Here is a 26,814-nt window from a genome sequence, read left to right as displayed (position 1 = left end):
GAGCCCGTCAAACCGAAAGCAAAGCCGAACGAAACGCGGCGGGCGTGCAAATCACGAAGTGCTATATCCAAATCCGGATATTTATACCTGTATTTGTACATGTGCAGCTACGTATTAATTAATTATAAGCCGCAAGGACGGCCGACGGAGGATGGAGGCTGGAGGACAGCGGAGCCTCCATAACGTGCACGAAGGTGAGAAATCAATTTTCAGTATCTCGCTTTGTGTTTAATATTTTTCCAGTGAAATGCGCCGACCGAGCATCCAAAGACGACGGCTGGACGACCACGACGATGATGAGCCTCAGTTTTGGCCGAGGTTGGAGCCTGGCTTCAGTTTGAGCCGCGGGCATCGCTTGTGACGGCGGTTCAGGTTCAGACACTGCAAGAAATAGTCCTGCCTATATTCTATGCCACTCAAAACAAGAGGTAACGTTTAAGTAGAGTGTCGCGACTACCAGATACCTGTTACTCGAAAAGCGGAAGTGCGAGGAAGAAAGTTTATGGTACAGGGTGGTAAGCCTATACGGAACACCCATTCTGGTCACAGAAAATCTAAATATTTAACTCTTTATAATAACAATAATTAATAAATTACTTCCACATTTCAGATACAAGATATCTTTAGGATAATCCATATATAAAATGAGTCTTTTAAGAAATTCTTTTTAAATACTAACATGGCATTTACCTGAATACCCATAGGGAAATATGACATTTCAATGATGTCTAGTTTTATAAAAAAATATGTTGATTAGCCAGTTCCGATTTCTTTCAGTGCACCGCATACTGGGATTCTGGTTAGTTCTCTTGTTCTGGGGCACGTAAATTAGGATAACAACGTGAAACATAATTATTACTTTGGACAGATATGGCAGCGTCTGCTGCGCCTGCGCCCCCAGGTTCCCAGCTTCCTTGGAGGTGCCCAGCTCGGGGTGGAAGTCTCCGTTTCAGTTGGAGACCCCGTCCCAATCCCGGCCAGCGTTGGCTTTGTGGCCCAAATAAATGTATTAAGCTTGGTTAACGCCTTCATTTCGGAGCCGCTCGCTCCGCCGATCGCCGTCGCCTTCGTGGGCCCCAAAGTAGGTGTAATAAAAAATATGAATTGTTGTTATATTAAGATCCATCCAAACGGCAAACAGCAGGCAAAGATCATTCAGAGCTTTTTACGATCCGCAACGAATTGCAATTCGTGTGAAAAACTCACGCATGCATATCGCTTTCGAACAAAAGTTTGACCAATTTATTGAAGTCATCCCTTTGTAGGCCAATTTGGAATAATATAATGTTTAAGCGGTGCAATAATTGTAAATAGAATAAGGTTTATATTTCAAAAAGGCTTGCAATTAAGCCAACGAACTAGCTCATTTGATTGAGCAATTGAGTTACCCAACTAAAAAGATTGTGCGCTGAATAAAAGAAATTTTAAAATGTAATTTTAGCAAATAATTCAAAATTTCAGCTAAGAGATGTCGTAGTAAAGTGTGTGATTCCATCTTGCATACAATTTATGGCCCAATTTGTTTGCACAACCCCGATGTTCCAGCCGCTCGACTTGGTTGGCCCTAATTCAATTAGGACGCCCTTTGTGCACCTCGATTGGTTAATTGGCATTTGATCTGCGGGCTCATCAGCTAATTAACGCTAGCCGTTCCGCAGACAATACCCACCAGCTGGGACCGCCAGCCACCCGCTGGCTAAAGCTTTCGGCTTAGGTTCGATCCCAAGATCCCCAGATCGCAAGATCTCCAGATCCCGAAAGGAAATGCCACGAAATTGAAAATGCAAAACGAAATTGGCAGCGGAGACAGAGTGGAGAGTCCTCTGGTTCTGGTTCTGATTCTGATTCTGGTTCTGGGTCTCTGTTTCAGTTTCTTCTTCGTTTTTTTCCCGACTCCAAGTCGAGAGGATGGTGGCAGGAAACGTGGGCCGTGGCCGTGCGTAATGAAGACGTTAAGCTCGGAGGATCAGCAGTGGGCTATGTGGATGTGGATGCGGCTGGAGTCGAGCGGATCTTCAAGAAAGCTGCCAGGCATACGTCGCCGTTAAAGTCCAGGCCCATCTCCATCTTCAGAGTTATTCTCCCGTTTTACCCTCTTTACCGATCCGCAGATACACTGAGGAAAATTGTAACTTACTATGTCTAACTAGCTAAGAAACTATGCTTAACTAATAGTATTAGTATAAGGAAGTTACAGCAAGTGTTTTTTCTTATATTGAAGAACAAATCTTCTGATCACGATATTGAGCTGTACCAAAAGTAATAATGAAACGATGAACTAAAAAAAACATAGTAACAATTTCCGGCATTGGTAACACTGCTTTTTCTCGCAGTGTGCGTAACTCTTTGAGTCTCGTTTCGGTTCCGCTTGCATGTTAACTGAAATGAAAATTCGTATGAAGGCGAGAAATTAATGAATCATTCACACCTGCATGACGGATTGTCTGCATTACTCGCCACTCTGCATCCCCACTCACCTGGGTTTCGGGATGGCTTTGGGTTACGGCTCCATTTTGTAGGATCCGAGTGCGAACGGGGGGCGCGGCCTGGCTGACGCTTCTGCCGAAGGAGTTGCCTTCTAATTTATTTGCCTGATGTGTGTATTACACATACGCTGTCCTTGCAGCCGTCTCTTTCGCCCCCCCGCCGCCTTGGTCGTCTCTTTCTGCGCTGTCTCTGCTCCAGCGGTCGCGAGTTGCATTTCTGAAATTGCCCCGAGGTCGAAAACTGCGACTCTGGGATTCCAACGGATGCTGATGATGGGTACTATGGTTGTCGGTGCGAAAGGCACATAATGCCAGCGCTAAGTGATCAATCACCATTTGCAATTCAATCAGTAACTATAAAACCAGACCGATGACGAGCTCAATCAAAACGAAGTCAGTGGACCCTAGTATTAACCGAAATTCGATTGTTACGTGAATGACTTTATCGATTTTTCTCATCGGAATATCGAACGTTTTTTTTTGCCGCTGAGCTCAGCGGATTGTTTCCACCGTGCGAGCTGCGTGTGAACTTGATGGATGCACTGCCTCCGCCTCCTGAAGCTGCTTTTCTCTCCCTGGTTTTTTATGTTTTACCCCACGAGAGCCTTCGGGGTGTTGGCTGGAAATTAAAAAGCACTCGCATTTTGGCATGCGTATATCCTAACCGTACCCAAATCATCATCATCCCACTGGCACACTCTTGACCCCAAAGAAAAGTACCAGACAGAAGGAGGGGCGGAATGTTTGGGTTAACAGATTATATTCGCACCTAATGCTTAGCTAACCTCCCGAAATCATAGTAGTGCAACATACGATGTTTGTTACGATCCCAACAGGTATTTGATGCTGAAGGACGATTTGTGGGCGACGGTCCTTCTCTGCACCGGTGGCTGTGGTGGCGGCGGAACTTCCACTATTCCCTGGACTTCCATATCCTCGGAATCCAATTCGCTGCTGGTGCTCGACTGGAAGTTCCTGGAGGAGCATAACGAGAGGTCCTGACTGTCGCCGGTCACGAACTCCGGTTCCTCGCCCACCGTATCGATGCGCAGATCATCATCCATCGAGTTATTATCCTCCACCCGGTTCTTCTGGTGGGCAGCTATGTAATCGGCCTTCAGACGGGCATAGTCCACTGGGAGTCCCTTGTCCTGTAGCTTCTTCGCCTGCCGTTCGATGGCTTTCTTCATCAGCTTGTTGCGCTGGGCTCTGTTCAATGCGGATTGGTTTCGGATTAGGAACTCGATCAGGTATCTGGGCTACATCGCCTCCATTTGTGGTACTCACAGTTCTTTGGCGCGAAGTTCGCTAAGTGGAATGGGGTTACCACTGCAGCTCTGGGGATGGGTACTATGAGCCGGTCTTCCAGGACCCTTCTTGGTATTCTCCCGCTTACGCCACCTGGCACGCCTATTTTGACACCAAACCTGCAAGGATAGGGATAAGGGCAAATTAAATGGCACAGGCTTTCACAAGTAATTGTCTAAGGTTGAGATGTGCGGCAATTGGTACCCCACAGGCGTGGCGTATCCATTACCATTGCCAGCTAATCATAATTCCCTCCAATTCGTTTCAATAAGTCACCAATTCAGATGCGGACGATTAACCAGACCAAGGGCAATATGTCATGCGTTCTGGAGATGGATCGTCATCATCGTCGCGCTGGAGATCGTGACCACAGGGTGATGATGATCATGATGATGACCATGGTGATGATGCGGATGGAGATGGGGATGGTTGGCTTTGCTTAGTTGGAGTCATAAACAAGATGGCGTCGCTAATTGACGTGCAGTTTGCCGGGGAATCCAGGCGTATCGATGGGGGGTGGGGCTGTGATGACACAGGGGTGGAGTCGAGGGGGGGAGGTGGGCTTTTCCAATGCGTGTGTGTGTGTGTCTGCGACAATTTGAAGTCATTTGCATGCATTGTGCATTTTTTAATGTGCAACAAATTGTTTTCGAACAGCGGCATGCAATGCTTCGTTCCCGACTTTAACAAGAGCCCCCCCCCCACTCCCCTCCTGCCCCACCATTCCCTGGCTTTTTTTTTTGGTTCATATGTGCACATGTATGTAGATATGTATGGTTGTACCTCCGAAACCCGTGGAGTTACGTTCGCCATTCGAATGACGGACAGACTGTCGCTGTCTTGTCGTTCGCATTGACAAATTGATATGTCATGTCAAGAAACAATTTCAGACGAAAAGCGTAGCCAAATGTCCCCGTCTCCGTCCCCCTAAGAGAGAGAGAGAGAGAGGGCTATTGCCAGATAGACAAAGACCCACGATAATCACACGACTGACATGCAAAGTCAGCCATCGTTGGGCATCGGGGGGGTCAAGGGTTAAGAGTGGGGCGGCTCGCTAGGGGGCGACAAAAGGGTTAAGCTACGCTATGGGAATGCAATTGAAATCATTACAACAACGAGCGACACGAAACGCAATTGCAAATGAAATAAAATGAATTATAATGGATAAAAATAGTCAGGTAATTGGTTTTATTGAGTAATTGAGTTCCAGTTGCCGCCAAATTGTTTTACAATGCTCACGCAAATGTTATCGAAACGAATCGAAATGGAAATGGATGGGGGACAGGGGATACCTAAAGGGAATCCTATGTCCTTCTGGAGGCTTTCATAGTAATCTGTTATTAAACAAAATTCTATTAGCACTTGCAAGACGTCTTTGGTTTCTAATTTAGACCGAACTAATTCGAATCTATTTCAAAAGGAGTTTTAGAGTTTTGATTCCCAGTTTTGGAAACTCACCGCTATGCGACTCTCCACTAGATCGAGCCTGGTGGCCAAGGCATCCCGCATGTAAATGTCAGGATAGTGATTGTCCTGGAAGGCTCTCTCCAGCTCCCTGAGCTGAAAAGAAGTGAAGTTGGTCCTGCCGCGACGCTTCTTCGAGGACTCTGCACTACCATTCTGCCCCGGATTGGAATCGGCCCCATTATCGCTTAGCGGATCTGTATTGTTCTCGCGACTAGATCCTAAATAAAAAGGAACAAATCACAAAAGTAAATTAACAAAAATTATAATTATGTATGTAAAATCAAATAAAATGTACTGTTTGAAAATAATAGAATGAGAAACTAGCAAGATTTCGTTATTTTATTCCCATTGCAAACCCTAAAATATATCATATTTCTGCCAGAATGCATATCTGTTATAAAATTGTACCCATTATATCGAAGTTCTTTCCTATAAGAAATGCTTTCAAGTAAGTTCTTCCCAAGTAGATTAGATTGCTAGCCAGCCGCACAATTATCCGGAATACTATCTGCTGTGGATACCCACCAACTAAGTGGAGAAGCACCAGTCACAGGGTGTATATTCGTGAGTCCACGTATCCATGTTTCCATGTATCCATGAATCTATGTGTTATTCCGGGGAAGGCGGTGCCGTTCGTTTCGGTCTCGTTTTATAATTGCAAACAATTAAAGTCTATTTATGCAAATTTCCAAGATATGCGAGCGAGACCACAAATAGCGACTGAAACTGAAATAGCAGCAGGAAACGGAAGCGACCACGCCCCATTCCCAACCAGGCCAGCCCAGGCGCCTCCCGCCCCCCTCCCCTCCTCTGGAAATTCAGCAGGATTCGAGGAGGAGCGTCGTTTGTCTTTCTAATTTATAGCGGCGCAAATTGGTTTCCACAATTAGGAAGTGGTGGGTGTTGCTCGGATATGTTTAAAGCTCCAATGGCGGAAGTAAATTACTCCTACAAACCGACCCCTTTTCGTATCCCCCCGCCCAATCTATTCCATACTATACCATGCCATACCAAAACATGCCATACAATTCTATCCTCTTGCCGCCTTGGGTTTGCAGTTTGGGTTTGCGTTCGGTTGCAGTTTTAAGTGAAATTTAATTGCAAAAATTTGCCAGAGCCACTGCTCCTGCTGACTGGGCAATTACAGGGGGGTGGGGGAGTGGCTCTTTTGGAGCTACGGAGTTTGAGGTTTGGGCCATCGACTTGTGGAGCCACCGACCAGTGGTTAACCACACGAACCACCAAGTGCACCACAACCCAAGGCGGCGGGAGTGGGGCACACTTTCCACCGAAAAACGTAGAAAAAATATAATAAAAATCATAGAGCGGTCGGCTACGTGAGTTTCATATGCTGAAATGCACACAGATTTCGACAATTTACAAACACATCTGCTAGCAAATCGAAGGAGCCGCAGGACGCAGGACGCAAGGGGATTCAACCCCTGTTCGACACGACCCAGACACTTCATAGAGTTCACCAAACACCAAACAGCAAACAGCAAACAACAAACACAACAAAGGGGCAGGTCCCTGACAAGGACCAAGGACCAAGGACCATATCGGTGTATCGCGGTCCATCCAACAATGCCTTTACCCCCTGGCCGCTCTCAACCTCATCATCACACTTGAAAGAGTAAATAAAATATAATTCCTCAAGGGTGTTATAAATAAAATTATCTGAATTATGGTTTTTGTTGACTTTCCGACTCGCCGGGAGAAGCGGAGAAGGAGTTGTAGTCGGTCGAATCGTAATCGTATCTGGCATAGTTCACAGCATTTTCGAGGGGTTTGTCCTCCTAATTTGCCACAAAGATTCCGGCAACTGGAACAGGTCTTTGGCTTTTGTTTTGTGTTCCAGTTGGGGGATTTGGATTTGGGATTAACAGTGGGCTGGGGATATCATGTGTGTGTGTGCGTGTGTGTGTTGCTCGCCAATCGATAAGGGGCGTGGCAGCTAATGGTTAAGACATTTGCCGGGCATTTAGAGGCGACGCCAAGGTAAACTGGCCAAACTGAAACCGAATGAGACCCCCAAGGATTGATGGGGGAAGTCTTTGAGGACCCGGAATCCAGAAAGATACAGTACGAGAAAAATTCAATGCGAGCTGTTGTTGAAATGCATTTGCAATAACCAAGACTTCCTATTTAAAATGCTTAACTAGTTCATACAAATTGTTGTAATTAACATTTAGAATCCCTTCTAATATTCATATTTCAAATTCGAATCTGCAACGACACAACTTAAACGGCATACAAAAAAAACTGCACCTTAAAGCTTTAAATACTAATTAATTCTGGCAATCGGTTTCCTTGCTCCTTACTTTAAATTCAGCTAAATTAATTCAGTTGAATTATTTTGATCATAAACTCCTCTAGAGTGTTTCAACCCCTAACAAGCGCTCATCCCCCCCTGTTCGTTTGGCTAATTAAAAACGCTAACCCAATTTAAATTAGGCCAGCAAATGGCAAATCTGCATCCGAATCATATGCAAACTGAAAAGGCGATCGGCGAAATTAGCATATAAACAGTATAAATTGCCGTCTGCTGTCCAGTCGAGAATCGTTCCAGACCCACAAGAGCCCAGAACTTAGAACCCAGAACCCAGAGGCCCGGAGCCCAAAACCCAAGCCCAAATCTCAGCGGCAACCCCAGAGCATCGAGCCTCATCCTTTGGCCCTTAGTTTTGCCTAATTTCAAAGGTCGTTAAACAAACAAACTCAAGTGGAACAAAATGCACACGCAGATGAAGGAAGGAGGCCCTCGGGACGATGATGATGATGTTGATGAGCACAAGGACACCAGGCGAGACCAGTGCTCCTGGCCTGGTTCATAACGTTCATTCCACCTCCGAAACGACCCACAAAAAATTACCCAACAAATGCCCGTAAAAATCTATAAAAAAAAAGCGATGATGCAAATGGAAACAAAAAATGTGAGGGCTCATTAGCATTTATAGGCCACACAAATGTCGCTGGCTGGGAACACAAAATCATAGTCAAAAATGCAAAAAAAAATCCATTTCGGGGTGCCTTTTTGAGGTTCATTAGAAGCTTGTCACATGATTTGATTTGCCTGGCTCACGAAAAAGAAAAAACGAACTCCACACGGCAAAAAACACAAATAAAACGCCCAAAAAAATGGCCACATAAACTATTAGGGCTGCTAATTATGCGACCCTCCGCTTGACTCTTGTTTTCTGAAAGTCAACCCCCAGGATCATCACCTAGAAAAAAAAAAAAGGAAACTAGTGCCCAGAATCAGGCATTAAGTCTGACACGCGCCCCTAACACGGCGATTTCCAGCTTACGCCTCTGTTTCACACTCCAAACTCGAATTTTAACCCCTTTTTTTGTTTTCCACCAAGAACGCCGCTTTTCATTGCCTGTCAAAGGCGTTTAGTTCCTGGGCACATTGATGGATTGTCCGAGTTTTCCCAACTCCAAGTTGGTAATGGAACTAAACTGTTTGTTCAGCGCATAACGTGGGAATCTGCGGGATATTAGAAACAGGCTTGTTGTGATTAACTCCAGACTTCTGTTTCAGGAAGAGATGAGCTCCATTTGTTGGAGTTGGCTATTTATTTACTATTTATTAGAAAGAAGGTGATACACCACCATAATCCCTCCCAAGATCCACCTAGATCTGCAACTAAACGGGCATAACTACTACAGAGATTCCCCTCATTTGGACACGCTTACCACCCCTAGATAGCCGATCGCTTGAGTCCATCATCATTAGCCGACTGCGACTCCGCCAACCGCATTACAGTAGACACCCGGACAATCGCCATTTGCGAGGTGCCCAGTAATTTGTCTAGGTTCCGACGACTCTGACGCCGTCACTCAACTCAGTTCCATGTGGTGGGCTCTGGACTTAGCGAAGCGCCCCTGCCCCACCAACCTCCTGTTATCCTGGCCAAGTCCTTGGCCACAGTCTCATTTCCGTCGGCCGCTTTATGGGCGAGCAATAATAACCGCAATCGGAGCTCCATGCTCCAAAGGCACCGCACAGTGGGCCACAAATGTGTGGCACTTAATTTAATGAATTTCTTTGCACTTTGCCTGATGCCCGCCGATGCCGATGCCGAAGCCGTTGTTTCCAGGAAGGGATCTCCAAGGAGCAGGGGCACGCGGCGAGCGCACCGGCTGGCTGCCCACTTGCCACATGAATTTATACGAGTTGTTTGCATTAAAACGAATTGATCGACACGACGAGCGAGTGCAATCGACAGCAAAAGGCTGTCCGGGTATTCTGGTACTGGTCTGGGTTGCGCTCGGATCGGATCGGATCGGTTTGGCTGTATATTCTGGACCCTGGACCCTCTCCACCGATCTGGTCGAGCCGGGTCATTGCTCATCTGCCAGGCCAGGCACGTCAACGCGGCAAATTACTTTGCCCTGCTGCTGCGATGCAAAATTGAAAATTCAAGTGGAAGTGGCCGAGTGGTTAACTTGGCAACATGCTAGCCATCTCCATCTCCCAGTACCTGTTGCCATCCCCATGCACTCGAAGAAATTCTCAGCCTCTTTTGATGCCAAGCTAACGCAAAGATAGCATTCAAAATAAGCCTCATTTGTAACTACGTATTATTATTTGAAAATAATACTCACTTTTAAAATATTATATCATATTTTTTTAGCAAGAATTACATTATATTGTATTGTATTTTACTATTGTAAAAATATTGCATATACCCCTTACATTTTAATAGTTATTATATATTATTGTATTTCATGTTCATTACTATATTAACTCACATTATTTAATCGTCTATAGAGTTACAAATCTGTTTTTCCCAGTGCACTATTGCCCCTCTCCTGTTTGCTGGTTGTGCTGCATGTTATGATTAAATTTTGATAGCCAACAACAATCAAGTCAAAGAAAATCAATAATTTTTACGCATCTTGTTACGATGTTGCCAGTTGCCCCCGCTCTAACCACCACCCCTTCCCCCTCCGCCGAAGACCCGCTCCATGGACCCCTCGTAGCCCCCACGTTACCCCCCTCGCCCAGAGCAAAGTCTGCTGCCATGACGAACTGCTCTCAAACGATCTACCAGCTACGATCGACATGCCAAAGCGGCGCATAAATGTTTTGTTGTTTTAATGAAGACGTCGCTGGATCTTGGATCTGGGGTCCTCAGTCCGCAGTCTTCAGTCTTCGGTCTTCAGCCTTCAGTCTTTCCGAGTCGAAGAAGACATCAAGGCGTTGCATGCCACATTTTTTACCTCGTTCTTGCCTGCTTCTCATTTTTTTTCTTTTGTATTTTTTTTGCGCTTTCGTTTCTTTGTTTTTTTTTTTGCGATTTTTTTATTTTTCATTTTTGCAAAGGGGCGCGTCAGCGTCTGCACGCCAAGAGGATCGCTCTATCGCTATCTCTATCCGGGTATCTGGCCTCTCGCTCGCACGCTGGCAGCTTGTGGCGCATTATTACGAATAGGGTCTAATTATTGTGGCAAGCCCCTGAGCTATAATTTGCCTGATTGATTTACATAACGATCGAAAATGATCAAGACATTAATTTCTTATTAACGTCGTTTCGTTCGGTCGTTCAGTTGTTGGCTGTTTCGTCGGTTAGAGCTCGTCTTCCTTTAGATCGGCTCAGATCGCCTCGGTTATAGGCCGCCTCTGCTGGGGAGAGGATTCGATGGATGCGCCTACGTCTGGTCCGGGTTCGAGTTCGGGCTCGGTCAGGTTTTCCTTTGGTTTCGGTCTCTGGGGCGTAACTCTGAACGGGGGCTGCACTCGTTTTCCTTCCCATTCCCATTCCAGCCCAGTCCAGTCCAGTCCTTTCCTTTTCGGTTCCCTGCTTTGTTGCCATGTTCGTGGCTCTAACATCTTTCCATCGATCGCCGGTGGGTTCTGCATACATATGTACGTATGTATGTATATAGGCGAGTATGTACATATATCAGATCGGTGGGCGCCACAAAAGCCACTTACAGTGTTGCATGCGCTGGCTACATCTCTCATGTTTTTGCGCCAGCATTCCGTTCAAAGCTAATTTTCATTTCATTTACCTGCTTTAAACGCTATATTATTTGACAGTTATGAATTTGATATGGTTAGCAAGGATCCCAGGCTGGATTTTCTTATGGCACATGGCATGACGTAAGTTCTTGCATGCTCAACACCATTTATATCAGATCCCCTTGATTAAGCCACTTCATTACATGGTGCTATAACACATTGGCAGCGGCTTGTTTGCTCTTTGAAATGTCTTTATCATGTTCATTGTGGCACTACCAAATGCGGCAATATAATGTCAACATTGTAACAATGGGTGTTGCCTACAAAAATGTTTTATTTTGTAATTTTAACTCTCAATACGTGGATCAGCTTAAACATTTATCCGCATGGCACCTTCTAAACCTTGGCCCACGTTGGGCGTTAGTTTCTTTGGCAGTCGAGCTTAACCCAGTGTTATCTATAGATTCAACATTTCTTCAGTAAATCAATTCACAGGAGAACTTCCGCAAGTTAACGCCGCATAAACGATCTTCGCTTTGTGCCACTCTTGTTGTTTTCGACCAATTTGGAGCTTCCTTGGTCTCGATCGTTTTGTTCGTTTCGGACATAATTAATGTTAGTTTTAACGCTGGTTGAAAATGTTATTTCCCTTGATTATAGGAGGGCTGCCGTCTGCTCACTGTCTCCGTCCCTGTCCTACCCTCGTCCCGTCTCTTTCTGCCGCTGTTTACGGCCGCTGATTGTTGGTTGCTTTTTTTTCCCCTCATTTTTTGGCGTTTGCAACGCGCTGCTCTGCCGCTGCGGGCAGTCATGGGGAAACATTTTATGACGATTACTGTAATTCGTTGCCGCAAACAATAATTACTTTCCATTACGAAAATGGCGGGCATATTATCACCTGAATATCACACATACACACACATGCACACATGCACACATTGCAACCGGCACCAACACCAACACCAATACAGGTGTGAAGCCGCGCCTGCGCCGGCGTCAGCGTCAATGTAGACGTCACTAGGGTATCCCAAGATCGCCAGATCGCCATATCCGCAGATCGCGAGATACCGAACCCAATTCGCTATGGCAAATGGGACCTTCGGCTGCTTGGGCTTGCAACGTTGTCTAAAATTTTCGGTAATAAAATATGACAACTCAATCAAGGCCCATAAAAGAGCCAACACCAACAACGACAACAACAACGATAATAATCATCATTTTGGGGCGGTGCCCGCTTGAAGATCGGGCACAACAACAGAACCCGAAAGCTTCGGTAATTTGCAGAGGCTGCAAAGACGATCAAAATTTACGATCATTTTGTTTTCAAAATCAATTTAGAAAGGAAGCGCGGCAAAGATCAGGCTCTGTCCGCGAAAGAGATAGCCGGCGAGGGTGCGAGCGAGACAGAGAGCGCAAATTGAGTTCTTAAGTTGTCTGGGGGATCTGTGAAACTGGAGGAACCAGGGGGACTTTCGGGGATACCTTGCAAACTGGAACTGAGCTGGGTCCTCTAAAGCTGCGGATAAGGCCATCATGCCGTTTCTTGGGGATCTCGTTTTGGCCCTTCTTGGTTGGGATTCTCCGCCGTTTTCGGCAGTTATTAGCCTGGTAAAACACGAGTCTTGCACATTTGAGAGCTTGTAATTTACTTAATTTGATTACGAAGCGACTTCGTCCCGCTCTCTTCGCCGAGGGGGCGTGTTCCAGCTGTCTGTCTCTTTCGCGCTCTCTGCGAGTGTCCGAGCTTTTGTGTGTGTGTGTTGCAGGTGCAAGGTTGAAGAACGATGGCAGTCTCTGATTTAGGGTTGCGTAGTGCCATTTTATTGGCAGAATTTGAGAGATTTTAGTCACGCTACGATGCATTCATTTGCATTTTATTAAGATTTATTTGCGACTTAAGAAAATTGAAGAGGATCTGCTACAATGAATGCCACAGATAGCAAGATATGAGATTTGTCTCAATAAATATCTTAACTAATACTGCGAACGAAGACAAGCCAGTTGTTGGAATTTTTACAATTACAAGAGATTATTTTCTAACACTGATTTTTGCAGTTATTTTATATACCTTTTAATAAGCCCACTAAAGTTTTTACGTCGTTACACATGCTGCCCATTTACGATGACCAATAACACATTCGTATTAATTTGCTTCTGAAAATCCACTTGAGCTCCCAACCAGTTGTTCCACTTCGAGAGCTCATCCAGTTAAAGGGCAATAATCCCCAAAATACCATTGTGATATGGGTTCCAAGACCAATTTCGGTTTCTTTGTATAATTAATTGGACAAACAAATCTCGGCGCAAAAGCCAAAAGCCCATGCCACAAATGACATGGCACACAAAATCTATTAATGTAGACAATAGTTTATTAATTGAAAGTTATGTCTGAGCGCGGTCCGATGATTTATGCACAAACTACGGCAGTCCGAAAATTTGAGCAAAAGAGCAAAGAGCACGGCAAAAAAGCTAAACAGGTAAAAAGCAAAAACGGCGACGAAGAAGCACAGAGGCGAGCATAAAAATTGATTTCTGCTGCTGCTTTTAATGAATTCTTCCCCAGCAGAAACAACAACAGAAGCAACAACAACCACAACAACAACAACAACAACGGCGGCAGTATCAACAACAACAACACAATCTCAATCAATTTCCAGTCGCACATCACATCAAAACAAATTACCAAGGAATTAATTTGCCATCGGAATCACGCAAGCGCAGATTTGGGGCCACGCGAGCGAAAGAGAAAGCAACTGGACGAGCGAAAGAGAGGGCAACAACGAGGATTTTGGCTACACAGCAAAAAAATCCATTCAGGAGGGAAATCTATACCATCGCGTCCCTCACTTTCTTGATATAATGATAAAAACAAATCAAATTTATTCATAATTCCTAAATTGAATTCTTCAGGATATTTGCAAAGTTTTCAATAATTTTGTAGATTTTTTATCAATACATATTAATCTAATAGTTGAGTATTTTAACAAGTTCTGATATCCGTAAGGCATCTGTTTTCAAATCTGCTGCAATTTCTTCCGGTGTACAGGATTCAAGCACAACGGGTTTTCGGGCGATTGCGATTAATAGAGCGAAAGTGTGGGCCAGAGAGGGGGTGGATGGGGTTGTGGAGGGGGAGGGTGTGGGGAAGGGTAGGTAGGTGCCGTGATTAATACATGAGGATTTAATTAACTTGCCATCGCGCTATCTCGCTCGCACATCTCATTCCACTGGAATGCGCAAACTATGGCGACTGCGACGCCGACTGCGACGCTTCGCACTGCCCCAAGAGTGGGAAAGAGATGGGCAGAGGGAGCAACTTGTTGTAAATGGTAGGTGTATGTGTATCATAAGCAGGTGAACGTTGGTGTGTGTGTGTGTGTGTGCGTGTAATTGAAACGTGTTTCGCTGTTGTTGTTGGTGTCGAACGCCTGCAGCGCGAAAATCGGTGGCATGTATAATTTTTATCACCTTTAATTAACTTTTCAATTAATAAAAAAACGCAGCAACAACATCGCCAAACATGTTGAGCGCATGTTAAGCGGAAAAGTCGCAGCTGCCAAAGCTGACCAGTGCGGTGCGAAAGAGATGGCGCGTGGGGGGTGCGAAAGAGATGGGCAGAGCGAGGCAGACGGACGAATTGCCGACGGCATTTGGCCAAAACGAACAAAAGTATATCGAAAAACATGGCCAAAAGGCCAAGCGGCGGAAACAGATACGAACACGAATACTAATGTCCCCTTCCACTCGCTCTGCTTTCGACTTCCGTTCGGAACCACTTTGTTCTTATTGCTATCTACTATATCAACATTCCCATAAACAGCCGTTCTTCATTTTGCCTTATTTCACTTTCCTTTTCCCTTACCATCTGATTTAAACAATAGCTTACTGTTTTATATATGTACATGCATAAGTATTTTTTTTAGAATTAGAATAAGTAATTTATAATCTAAAACATGGCAACAAGAATAATTACCAAGCTGTCATTGCTTTTTAAACTGTTTTTAAACTTTTATTTATTTTGTAATATTCTTCTAAGGTCTTAAGTTTGGTTTAAAGTGGTTTCTATTTCCAATCAATTTGAATGGAATAACTTTACATTGAGTTTATTTTTTAGACTGCCTTGCTTAACAGTGAAAATGAAATGGGTGAAAGTTGCTGTTTAATACAATTAAGTGCACATTTCACTCTCGGAAAGTCACGCACGTTTGCTCGAACCGAAAGTAATGCCAAGTCAATCGTGTCCCAAAAATTGATTAAAAACCGCATCGACTCGTGGAGAACAATAAACAGTGGGGCTTCGCAAGGCACGAACGGAAACGGAAATGAACTCACACTCGGGACGGGTAAATGGCTTCAAAGTCAGCTAAAAGTGTCATTACAACTCAACCGAAAGCCAAAGCAAAGCATGGAAAAGGCAAGGAAAGCCGAATAGCAAAAGCAAAGCACAGACCAAAAACAACAGTAACAACAACATTGAGAAATAGGGAAAACTTTCAGGGACGTCTGGTGCACCTCCCGCCACCCCGCCCTCTACCCCACAACCACTGGAAAACCTCCCTAGGCATACGGCTCAATTCAATTTTATCGTTTCAATATTAACCCAAAACAACCCCACAATATTGCCTTCATTTAAGGTTTATTAGATACAACGACAACGTTGTGGAGGCAGCTTGAGGTGGAGCTACAGAACGTACGGTCTTGGGGGTTACGAGGTTCGGGTTTCGGGGATCCGGGGACTAGGTGGATAGGAGGGCCAGGGGCAACAGGGTGGACAGCCAACGAGCGGAACGCTCTTGGATACAAGAAATATTGTGACTACAGCGAAATCGAGACTAGGATTTTAATACTTAGGCGTTGACTAGAGTTTACCCTTTATACGAATAGGATTGCTCATTTTTATATATCACAATAATAGATCTATTACGACCATGAATCCTAAAGGATTTGCATTTATAGGTAACCAACAATGTGCGATTTTGTAATATTCCTATTCATATGTATATGTTTTAACCAAACTTTAAAAAGATGAATCCCTTGAAAATGATTAAGAGACATTGCCTTTATAAAAGTACACTTTTTAATACAAGATTTAATTTCTTAGACACTTCTAGGGAAAATTAGAGTGTAAATGATAAGACATTTTTAATAAACAATAAGTACTGCAGCAGTCGATTCGAAAAGTCTTCAATGCAGCACACGAAAACCAAAATTTTCCAATTTACAAACGAAATCCAACGGAGAAAGGAGCTTAGAGTGTGGGGGGAAATCAGTAGACAGGGCGGTGTATAACTAGGATAAATGCCTCGGTGTGCTTTTGCTCCTGCTCCTGCATATACACATATACATATATACATATACGTATATATATATCCATGCATATGTATGTATTCGTGTTTGTATAATGGCATAAACATTGATCCAACCGTAAAACTGGCTGACAATCGAGTTGGGCGAAAAGAGCGACAGACAGAGGGAGACAGAGGCGAAGAGAGGGAGAGAGAGGTCCTGCCAATCCCCAGTTCTTTGGTCCCCGTAACTCCCCCCACCCCCCCCCCCCCCTGTTTTTGGGACCATGGCACTGAGCCAAACCGAAACGACGCCAAGCCAAGTGTATAAATTGTATTAGCCCCGAAGTGTCGTGCGGCTTTTCTTCTTCACCCCCCCTACAACACACTTCCTTTTCACGATTTTTCCTATTTTGGCCAGGGAAAGCGGTCGAGCGGGAGGGGGGCGACAGCGGCGGGGGCGTAACCAGGGTAGGCAATTGCTCGTCCTTCTCCCTTTCCGCTCCATTTTCCTTTCGGGTGGTTGATGCGCACCATACGCACACACACGCAGCGCGAAAACGGGGGGCGAACCACATGGCGTATACGCAATATGGCCGCCATCGTCGTCTTCGCAGACGGGCAAAGAGAGTGGGAGGAAGTGGAAGGGGAATGGATAAAAAGAGGCAGAAGGACAAGTATGTCGAGGCAGAAGGAAGAATCGCACCACCAACTCGTTGTCATTTGCAGCAAATTGCAAACCGCAACAATTTCACAAAGGACACCGAAACAAGTGGCACGCACACACACAGATACGGATAGAGTGTCGCAAGGATACACACACACACACACACATAGAGATCAGCGGGGAATAGAATGGAATGAACGGGAATGAACGGGAATGGAATGGAATGGCAGGGCAATCTGTTTCAATATAAACGCACATGAGGCATTTACGAGAGAATCCAACAAGCGTCGAGGGTTTTCCGAGTGGGGTTTTCATTTTGGTGTCCTTGGCTTGTGTGGCATGTGTGTGATTGTGTGCGTGCGTGGGTGGTTTTCACCCAAACGAAGCTGCCACTTAAATGCCGCTAGATTTTGTTGTTCGGTCAACAGTTTTTATTTGTTTGCCAGGATGGGATACTGTGATTTTCAGTGTGCCCTATGTGAAGTTATACTGCTTTCTTAATGCATCCAATATCAGCATCCTTTTCTATATAAATGGTTTTCCTTATTCTATACCTAATTTTACAATAAAATACTATTATTTAGATAATTGTTGTGTTATTCGTTAGTAGAAGATAAATTTCTCATGCCGTAGGGTATACACACTTCGATGTGAACCGACGAAATCACCCTCACCCACTTGATTCTGGGGGTTGCTACCACCGAGCACGCATACATGCACATCCTTGGACTCCCTGGGGTGTCATAATTCTTGACGAGCTCATCTTTTACTTAAGTTTTACATAATTTTCATGTCGTCGAGAGGGGAGTTCGCTTGTTGGGCTCAAGTCCATGGAGATAACATAAAAATCGGGACGTGTGTGGGTGCTTCTGGGGGGTGTTACAGGACGTTTCAGGATATTAGGGGTTTTTCTTTTGGATGGGAAGTGGGTGGTGAGCTTAGCTTTAGCGGTAAAACGCTCGATTCTACGTGCTTGCGGCTTTTCCGCTTAGCGTTTCGTCGCTGTTTGATATTTTCCACCCAAAAACCGCCCTCCTGCTATTTATTTTGTGGTTTTGGGTCGTGTAATTGCCTTGATTTCTTGACACTTGTCGACACAGATTGCCAACAAAGTGGCGAAATGAGTAGGGGATAAATTAGTGGGGGCTCGGCTGATTGATTGGCCATTCTATATCACTTCCCACTGCCCTCCGCGCACCGCAAGCAGTTATTAAATAATAAGCGAGGCAGGGAAAACCCTTAGCGGCCACCAATAAATTTACCAATTTACCATTTTCGGGGCGTCTAACCCTAATTTGCTAATCGCCAAACGAGTTGTACAATTCGAGGGCGTTCCGGGGGCGTGGCACTTGTAAAGGTATTTAAGACAACAACAAAATTACACCTCAAAACTGTAAATGGCCAAAGAACACAAAACAAAGAAGAATACGAACGGTACAAGTCAAGTGGCCGAAACAAAATACCCCTTTATTTTTATTTTTTTGCCCAACCTACGAGCACTGCTTTTTTTCCCATTTGGCCAAAAAATGTTTTTATCTAGCGCCGCCATCTTTGTGCTAAACGGTAATTCAACAACGGTATAACGACGAAAAGCAGGGGCGGCGTGGGCCAAGCAGGGGGGGAGGGTTGGGGGTAAAAGGGGTGCACTAAGCCAAATCCGCCCCTTGAAGTGTTTATCCTTTGGTTTTTTGGGCAGGGGAACGGCTTTTTGGGGCAGGACTGGCCTAAAGTGTTTTCAATTTAAGTTTAGAGAACAAAACGCCTTTTGATTTTTATTAGTCCACCCAAAAGGGGTTGGGCACAAAATAAAGGCAGTTACAAATATTGGATGGGGAGCACAGAGACGCGCCACTTGGTAGTGGGCAAAATGAAGTGAGCTGGAGCTGCCAAAATGCATTCGCAGTCGGCCTAGAAAAAAGATGTTGGCTTCTATTTTGGCTGGCTGCCATTCTGCTGAATTTATGGCCACCGGCCAGGGTTGTCGCCCTCATAAATTATGGAAATGCTAATGCAAATGCAAGGACGACATGGATGGGTTGCAGTATTTAGAGCGATATAAGGGCGCTTTGCTTATTTGATAGTGCCCCGATGTCTTGTTTCTCGTTCGCTTTTGGCAACCGCCTAAATGGGGCCCCACTTAAATAATTATCATTTCCCGGGCCAAACGAAAAAAAGAAAATAAATAAATAAAGCGGAGAGCTCGTCAAAAGCTCATCAGGGGCCCGACGATCGGACCAATTAGTGCAACGAGCCCACTGAGCGTTTTATTAATTAGCCAAGGAAAATCTCGGTGGAAATTGGACCAATACGCCATACCCCATACCCTCTAACCCATATCCCATACCCTATAGCTATCCCTTCCAATTGCCCCCTTTTCCGATGCGAACAAGAGTCCCATTAGCCGCTGATGTTGATGGGTTGCGTTGTTCGCTTTTCGGCTCTTCGGGCTTCCAGTCTTGTTTTCGGCCCCTCCCCTCCCCACCACTCCACTCCCTTCCCATCCACTCACTAAATCTTTCACTTTTGGGCGAGAGAAATCTTCGGATCAGCACTCATTGACTCGTCCATGCGGAGCATCTATCATCTACACTTGGAAAAAACGCAACCCAATACCCAAATAAATAAAAGGAGGCTTCTCTTCTGAAATAATAATAATAATTTGCTAACTATATAGAACTGATTCAATTAATACCTATTATATGGCTTGTTGTTTTACTATAACAATATATTAATAACATATTTAGAGATGAAAAATGCCTTAAGAACTAAGAAAACTAATCAAATTGAAAAACCATATCATGCCTTTTTAAACCCATTGCAGACTGTTTAAGTTATAAAATGGTAGCCCCCGTTTCTCGCCGTGCAGCTGTACCTGTTTCCATCTTTAGTTTCCACTCGACACAATCACAATTAATCTATGGGTCTAGTAGTTCAGTTGAGTTCTCCCGGTAGTTCAGCCCCATCGAAGACCCCTCGAAGTCCCTTGAAATGATGGCAATTACCAGAAGCGCTCGCGGTCAGCGCTGTCTAATGAGCGGCCATCGGCTGGAGCGGATCAGCGGAGATCACCTGGGATTGGGAGCCAACAACTCAATTCATTCATCACCGATGGACTGATGAGCGCTGGTCGGGAGGGGGCCCTTTATGTTCGGGCCCGAAAAATGTTAGAAAACACAAGAAACAGAGAAACCGAATAAAGGCAACCTGACGGGGCGTGCCAATGGCGTTCTTATTAATTTGCCCAATTTCCACAGGCAGAGGAAAATGGGGAAAACTTAATTAAAATGTCGTAAACGAAAATTGTATGTTTAGGCACGCGGTTTTCGGTACTGGCAGCGGAGGGCAGGGAGCTACCAAAAATAATTAAGACATTTCGCTTCGAGTTCGACCTTTTTTCCCTAGCTCTCTTTGGGTTCACGAAAAAATGTTAAGAAAAATTGCTGCCACAAATTGTTTGGCTGCCCAATTTCCACAGGTCTTCCCCCCCTCTCGACTTTCCCCGCTGGGTTTCCACCGCTCTCCTAACAGTTTTCTATGCCCCGTTTTCCCCGACTTGTGCCAGCTCTCTTTTTTATATATATGTATATATTCTTTTTGTATTCTGTAGTTTCGGGGCCGCGACCGAAAACAATAAAAATGACTAATGGCAGCTAATTTCCCGTCGTCGAGAAAAGTAGGAGGATGAGGCCCAGCAAGACGGCCAATTCGGAATCGGAATTGGATGCGCCTCAGAAGTGGTTCAATTGCCAAAAGACGAAAGACAAAGGGCGAGGTACGAAATAGGAAATACAGGCGTTTCCCGGATTGGGCGTGACCTGGGCAAAAAACATAAAAAAAACAAGGAAGAAAACACCGAAAGGAAAGAAAGACTTCACCTGTCACTGCTCATTTCCCATGCACCATTTCCCATTTTCCGATGCCAGGTGCCTCGCACCTCCTCGCGTCCCATTCACAAAGTGCAGTTACACTTTGTTCATTGATCTCGAGGCTAAGCAATATATTGAATCAAAGTAATATAAACAAAACATATATATAAAATATATAAAATATATAAAATATATAAAATATATAAAATATATAAAATATATAAAATATATAAAATATATAAAATATATAAAATATATAAAATATATAAAATATATAAAATATATAAAATATATAAAATATATAAAATATATAAAATATATAAAATATATAAAATATATAAAATATATAAAATATATAAAATATATAAAATATATAAAATATATAAAATATATAAAATATATAAAATATATAAAATATATAAAATATATAAAATATATAAAATATATAAAATATATAAAATATATAAAATATATAAAATATATAAAATATATAAAATATATAAAATATATAAAATATATAAAATATATAAAATATATAAAATATATAAAATATATAAAATAAATAAAATATATAAAAATAATATTAGCTTACAAATATTGAAGAAAATGTTGATGTTTTTTGCAAATATGGTTTTCCATGGTGGTATGGTTTTTAAGAGCTTAACTTTTCAAAAAAATGTTTTGCTTAAAGTGGCCTATATTATATAAATTTCTATTCTATTCTATTAAGACTTTTACAATTTTCTATATTTATTTAATATTTCAACTTTGAATTTTAAAAATGTACATTTTCTGTAATTTAAATGCCAAAGGCTTATTTCACCAGAAATGAAATACATATCATAACCTCTGTATAAAAGCCCATTAAAGTTTTTAGTAGTTATTCAAAAATTTCCCCTACATTTCAGCCGATCTCATCTAATCACCCACGTTTAGCGTTAATTCCCGGCAAGGACACTTCCGAAATGGGGTTATTTATGGCCACCCACATTCTATGCCCGGATGTCCTGTGGCCAACTCATTTGTTCATTCATTACATTCATTAACTTTGCGGCGAGCTTGCGCAGATAATGGCATTTTCCAAATGGCCGAATTGGAATGGAAAACAAGTTTTCCGGCCGGGGCCTTTATGCCGCCGCGCACTTTATTCAATTTACCAATAAAATTTCAATCGAATTGCTCCTTTTAATCAATTCAGCGCCACCCACACACGCGCAACACACGCATTTACATACGCGCATGCATAATTCGTGTGTTTTTATGTTTTTTGATCAATTTTTAATCAACAACAGGCGGCAGCAAACAACATTATTTGCCCGCAGGCCAGGACTTTCAATGTGTGTGTGTGTGTGTGTGTCTTTGTGTGTTTTCGCCAGCTTGTAATTGTTGTTGCGGCTTGTTGATTATTCACGTAATTAAATTTGGCCAGCAATTTCGTGTATTTTGGCCAAATGCGAAATGCTTGTTTATAGCGTGTTTTTTTGTGCACGCTTTTATTAGCGCTATGTGTAGTATTATATTTCATTATTATTATTAGTTAATATAGACATAGAAAAAGAATCAATCAATGGGAATAAGCTAGTAATATTGCCAATGAATTAATTAAACTTACCCGCGCGGTTGTTGTGGGCGGGCGACAGTGGTCCCAAATTAATAGGCTGCTCATTGTTCGGATCAATGCCAAGCTCCCGATTGAGATCCCTTTGCTGTGCCTGCTGTGGCTGCTGCTGCGGCTGCTCTTGCTGTGGGGGCTCCTGCTGCGGGGGCTCCTGTTGCGGCTGAGCTTGCTGGCGGTGCTGCTGCTGCTGCTGGTACATTGCCATCGCTGCGGCGGCTGCACTGGCTTGCTGTATCAACGCCATTTGGTGGATCATATACAAGGAGGACGCATTGGTTACGGAATTGGGGTTAAGTTCCGGATTTGGGGCGTCCATGGACAGGCCGAGCAAGGATGACCAGCCGGACACGTGCATGTTGACGGCCGCTGCTGCCGCGAAAAGTTGCAAAGCGACTGACCCATGCGGATGTTGGCCTTGGCCCTGAGCAGCGGCTGCCTGCTGCAGTTGTTGTATTAGCTGATCCATTTTCGTCCTAGCTTTTGCGATTAACACGTTTTCTATTTAACACACAATGTGATGACGCTTCAAGTCACTGCAACCCTGTGAATTAAACTAGTTCATTTTCCTTGTCACCAATGATATCGATAGTTAACTCCAAATGTTTCTAGCTTTTTTTCCGATTTTCCCTCTACCTCTTTCTTAGCCTTCCCAAAGACACTAGAATAACAACAACATGTGTAACGACATACGAATTTTTGGCAAACTATTTTTCCGCGTGGCTCTAGAGGTGGCACCAGGCTCTCTCGAATTTTTATTTCGAGAGAGAGGGAGAGAGAGAGAGCGGGAGCGGAGAGCGCTACAGCAAACAGCTTTTTTCTACGCATACAGTGATAGCAGACAACTGTATGTGTACACACGTATGCTCATGCATTGTAAGTTTGACAAAATTTGCTCTTCATCTTAGAAGTTCTTAGACTTTAAATCTATATTATATTTGATCAATTGGCACCATGCGAAAAATTCTTGTTTTGCATTGCCTTAACGTTATTATTATTATTATTTAAATAAAGCTTAGTAATAGTAATAGCCGAATCATAATATCACGAAAAAAATTTCAAATATGTCTTTATATTAAAATATTTGTCATAAGAGTATTTAGCTTGCGACGTGTGAAAAATTAATAAGGCAATGATTGTTGAGTGCTTGTGTCCGCACTTCGTGCCTCAAGATATGACTTTTGCAATAAAGTTTTCATATTTTTATTTATTTTATACATTTTTATTTTCTACTACGTATTATTTTTATGAAATATTTATTTCTCAATGTAATGTCTTCTTTTTGGAAAATTTATGTCTTAAATTAAAGCAGTTATAATAATTTCTTTTGTATTTGCTTTGATTATTTAGGATATTTATGAAGTCATTTGACTTAATATGATGTATGCAAATAAACAATTTTTATTATTTAAAATGCATATTAGATTCAGTTGTATTTCAGTTTTTTTTTTATATTTCAATTTGATATTTTTAAAGAGCGCGCAATTTCATCATATTGTGTAAATTTGACTCTTCAATCAGAATTGATTTCGTTCGCACTCATATACGCGTTCTCTTCTCTTGATTTTACTCACACAAGCAAGCAAACTCTATTTTTAGATATCTTACGCTCCCAGCGTAAGAGAGCGGAAAGAGAGCAAATTTGGCCTTCACCAAAAAAGTGGCTGCATAGTGCCAAAGCAATGTATGGCCAAAGACACTAGAATAACAAGATGCGTAACGGCCATACAAATTTTTGGCACGCGATTTTTTGGCCGTGGCTCTAGAGGTGGCTCCAGGCTCTCTTGAGTTTTTGTTCGAGAGAGAAAGAGCGGAGAGCGCTACAGCAAACAGCTCTTTTCTACGCATACAGTGATAGCATACAACTGTATGTGTGCATACGTGTGCTCATGCATTGTAAATTTGACAAAATATGCCCTTCACCTTAGAAGTTCGTTGACTTTAAATCTATATTATTTTTGATTAATTGGCTCCATGCGAAAAATTCTTGTTTTGTCTTGCCTTAACGTTATTATTATTTAAATAAAGCTTAGAAATAGTAATAGCCGAATCTATGTACATCACAAAACAAATTTCGAAAATGACTTTATATTAGAATACTTGTCATTAGGGTATTCAGCTTGCGGCGTGAGAAAAATTAATAAGGCAATGATTGTTGAGTGCTTGTGTCCGCACTTCGTGCCTGACGATATGACTTTTGCAACGAACTATTTTCATATTTGTATTTATTTTATTAATTTTTATTTTCTACTACGTATTTTTATTTTTTATGAATTATTATTATAAAATATTATTTTTATTATTTATGAATAAAATTAATATTTTTTTATGAAATTAAAAAATAATTATTATTTTTATGAAATATTTATTTCATATTTATTTATTTATAATATAAATAAAATAAAAATAAAATATAAATATGTAAACGGTAGCTAATTCGAGCGGCGATTTTAACAAACGAATTTAAAAAATTTTAAAATTATAATAGTCAGGGAATTTTTATTTCATTTCATCATATTGCTACGAAATTGGCCACAACTCCAAATATGTAAATTCGTTTCTTCGATCAGAATTGATTTCGGCCCGAAAATCGTCTTCTAGCACAACACGCAACATATACGCGTTCTCGTCTCTTGTTTTTTTACTCACACAAGCAAGCATATTCTATTATTAGATTTCTTACGCTCTCAGCGTGAGCGAGCGGAAAGAGAGCAAATTTGGCCTTCACCAAAAAAGTGTCTGCATAGTGCCAAGCGAATGTATGGCCGTTACGCATCTTGTTATTCTAGTGTCTTTGGTATGGCCGTTACGCATATTGTTATTCTAGTGTCTTTTTCCTTACGTTAACCGCAGGTTAGTATTTACTTCGCTTTAATCAGCAAGCTCTTTTGGTTAACTTCGATTTTTTGTTGGCACTCAATTCAAAAGGCACTAAAACACACACACACACGAAAAAAAAGGCGACTATCCTGGCTGCACAGTGGAACGTATCGTGCACAGTGGAGCGGATCGGCGGCCCACTGGGCAAAAGTCTGAACTCAGTGCAGCGGTGGCGACAAACAAATTGATTCGAATTAAAATTACGGCCAGCAAGTTGTGGAGTTTTGTGGAGACAATCGCGAAGTCGGTGCGAGCGGGATGGCGCGACAGGCGCGTTCAAATGAAAAATATGGAGTACATTTCGTCTTCTTCGTGTTTGTTTAATAAAAATGCGCATATGTGTGTATGTGAGATGGGGGCAACACTACAGTCAGTGGGAAAAATGAGGAAAAAAGTGTCACCAATATTGGTTGGTTGCCCGTGGTTTGAGTCTGTGCTAAAAAGTGAGATGGCGACACCTGCTGCTGCAGCAGCAACAACAACTACTGAAGCCGCCGCAGCGGCAACAACAACAACAACAAGCTCGTTTTCAACACTTGACGGTCAGCTGCCGTTGTTGTAGTTGTTGTTCTTGTTGTTTTAGGGTCGCATGCGCGACTGCAAGCAAAAATCATTAACGTTCAAATTTATGTGCGCCAAAGCGAGAAATAACAAAACGAAAAGCGAAAAAAGGCAGAGCCCAGCTGAAGAAGAAGAAGAAGACGACGCTGAAGCAGCGGCAGCAGCGTCGACGTCGACAGCGCAGCCGTGGCAATAAAAAGAAAAATGGTTTCACTTAACAAACATGCCAAGGCGCCGTCCGCAAAAACCCACCACCCACTGAAACCACCCACACCACCCTCTACTTAACCCCCCGCGGACCACGCTTAACCCCGCGCTGGTCTACAAATGGCCAATGCAATAATGGTATTTTTCTGCCTGACTAAATTGTGCGACAGAGAGGCTAGGCGGGTAAGAGCGGGATAAAAGAGCAGAGAGCGAGCGAGAGGGTGCAATGCGCAACAGGGAAAATGAAATGAAAAACGCCAAAAAAATTGATTTAAAGTGAATCAGTGTGCGTGTATGTGTGGGTGTATGTGCATGTGCGAGCGTAAACCATCGAAGACCGCGAACGAAAGAGAGGGCTATAGTGAGAGAAGCCCGAGAGTCAACACGAGTGCGGGCGAGACAAGCATTGTTCAGCGGCAGGCGTGGCCACAGAAAAAATAGTGGGAAATTTCATATTAATATGATTATGGCCAATTTCAGACCTGGCAAGAGGAAGACGGC

At 43.0% G+C, this 26,814-nt stretch overlaps 1 protein-coding gene across 2 annotated transcripts; it reads right to left on the bottom strand.

The window, feature by feature from the left end:
* Positions 1 to 3,229: 3,229 nt before the first annotated feature.
* LOC6726299 (homeobox protein aristaless) lies at positions 3,230 to 26,548 on the bottom strand. Of its 2 annotated transcripts, XM_039296813.2 has the most exons (5): positions 25,531 to 26,548; positions 22,663 to 23,209; positions 5,253 to 5,479; positions 3,774 to 3,913; positions 3,230 to 3,695 (listed from the first exon to the last, which is right to left on the bottom strand). In XM_039296813.2, the coding sequence occupies exons 2-5, from the start codon at positions 23,132 to 23,134 to the stop codon at positions 3,308 to 3,310; spliced, it is 1,227 nt and encodes a 408-aa protein (XP_039152747.1). In that variant the 5' UTR covers positions 23,135 to 23,209; positions 25,531 to 26,548; the 3' UTR covers positions 3,230 to 3,307. The 2 variants fall into 2 exon arrangements, with proteins under 2 accessions (XP_039152747.1, XP_016039841.1); XM_016174122.3 differs by lacking the exon at positions 25,531 to 26,548 and having other exon boundaries at positions 22,663 to 23,404.
* Between the last annotated feature and the right edge of the window lie 266 nt (positions 26,549 to 26,814).

Source organism: Drosophila simulans, chromosome X (genome assembly GCF_016746395.2).
Source record: "Drosophila simulans strain w501 chromosome X, Prin_Dsim_3.1, whole genome shotgun sequence".
In the NCBI taxonomy this organism is placed as follows: Eukaryota; Metazoa; Arthropoda; class Insecta; order Diptera; family Drosophilidae; genus Drosophila; species Drosophila simulans.
Note: the sequence above shows the minus strand (reverse complement) of the source record. Positions and strands in the feature narration are given on the sequence as shown.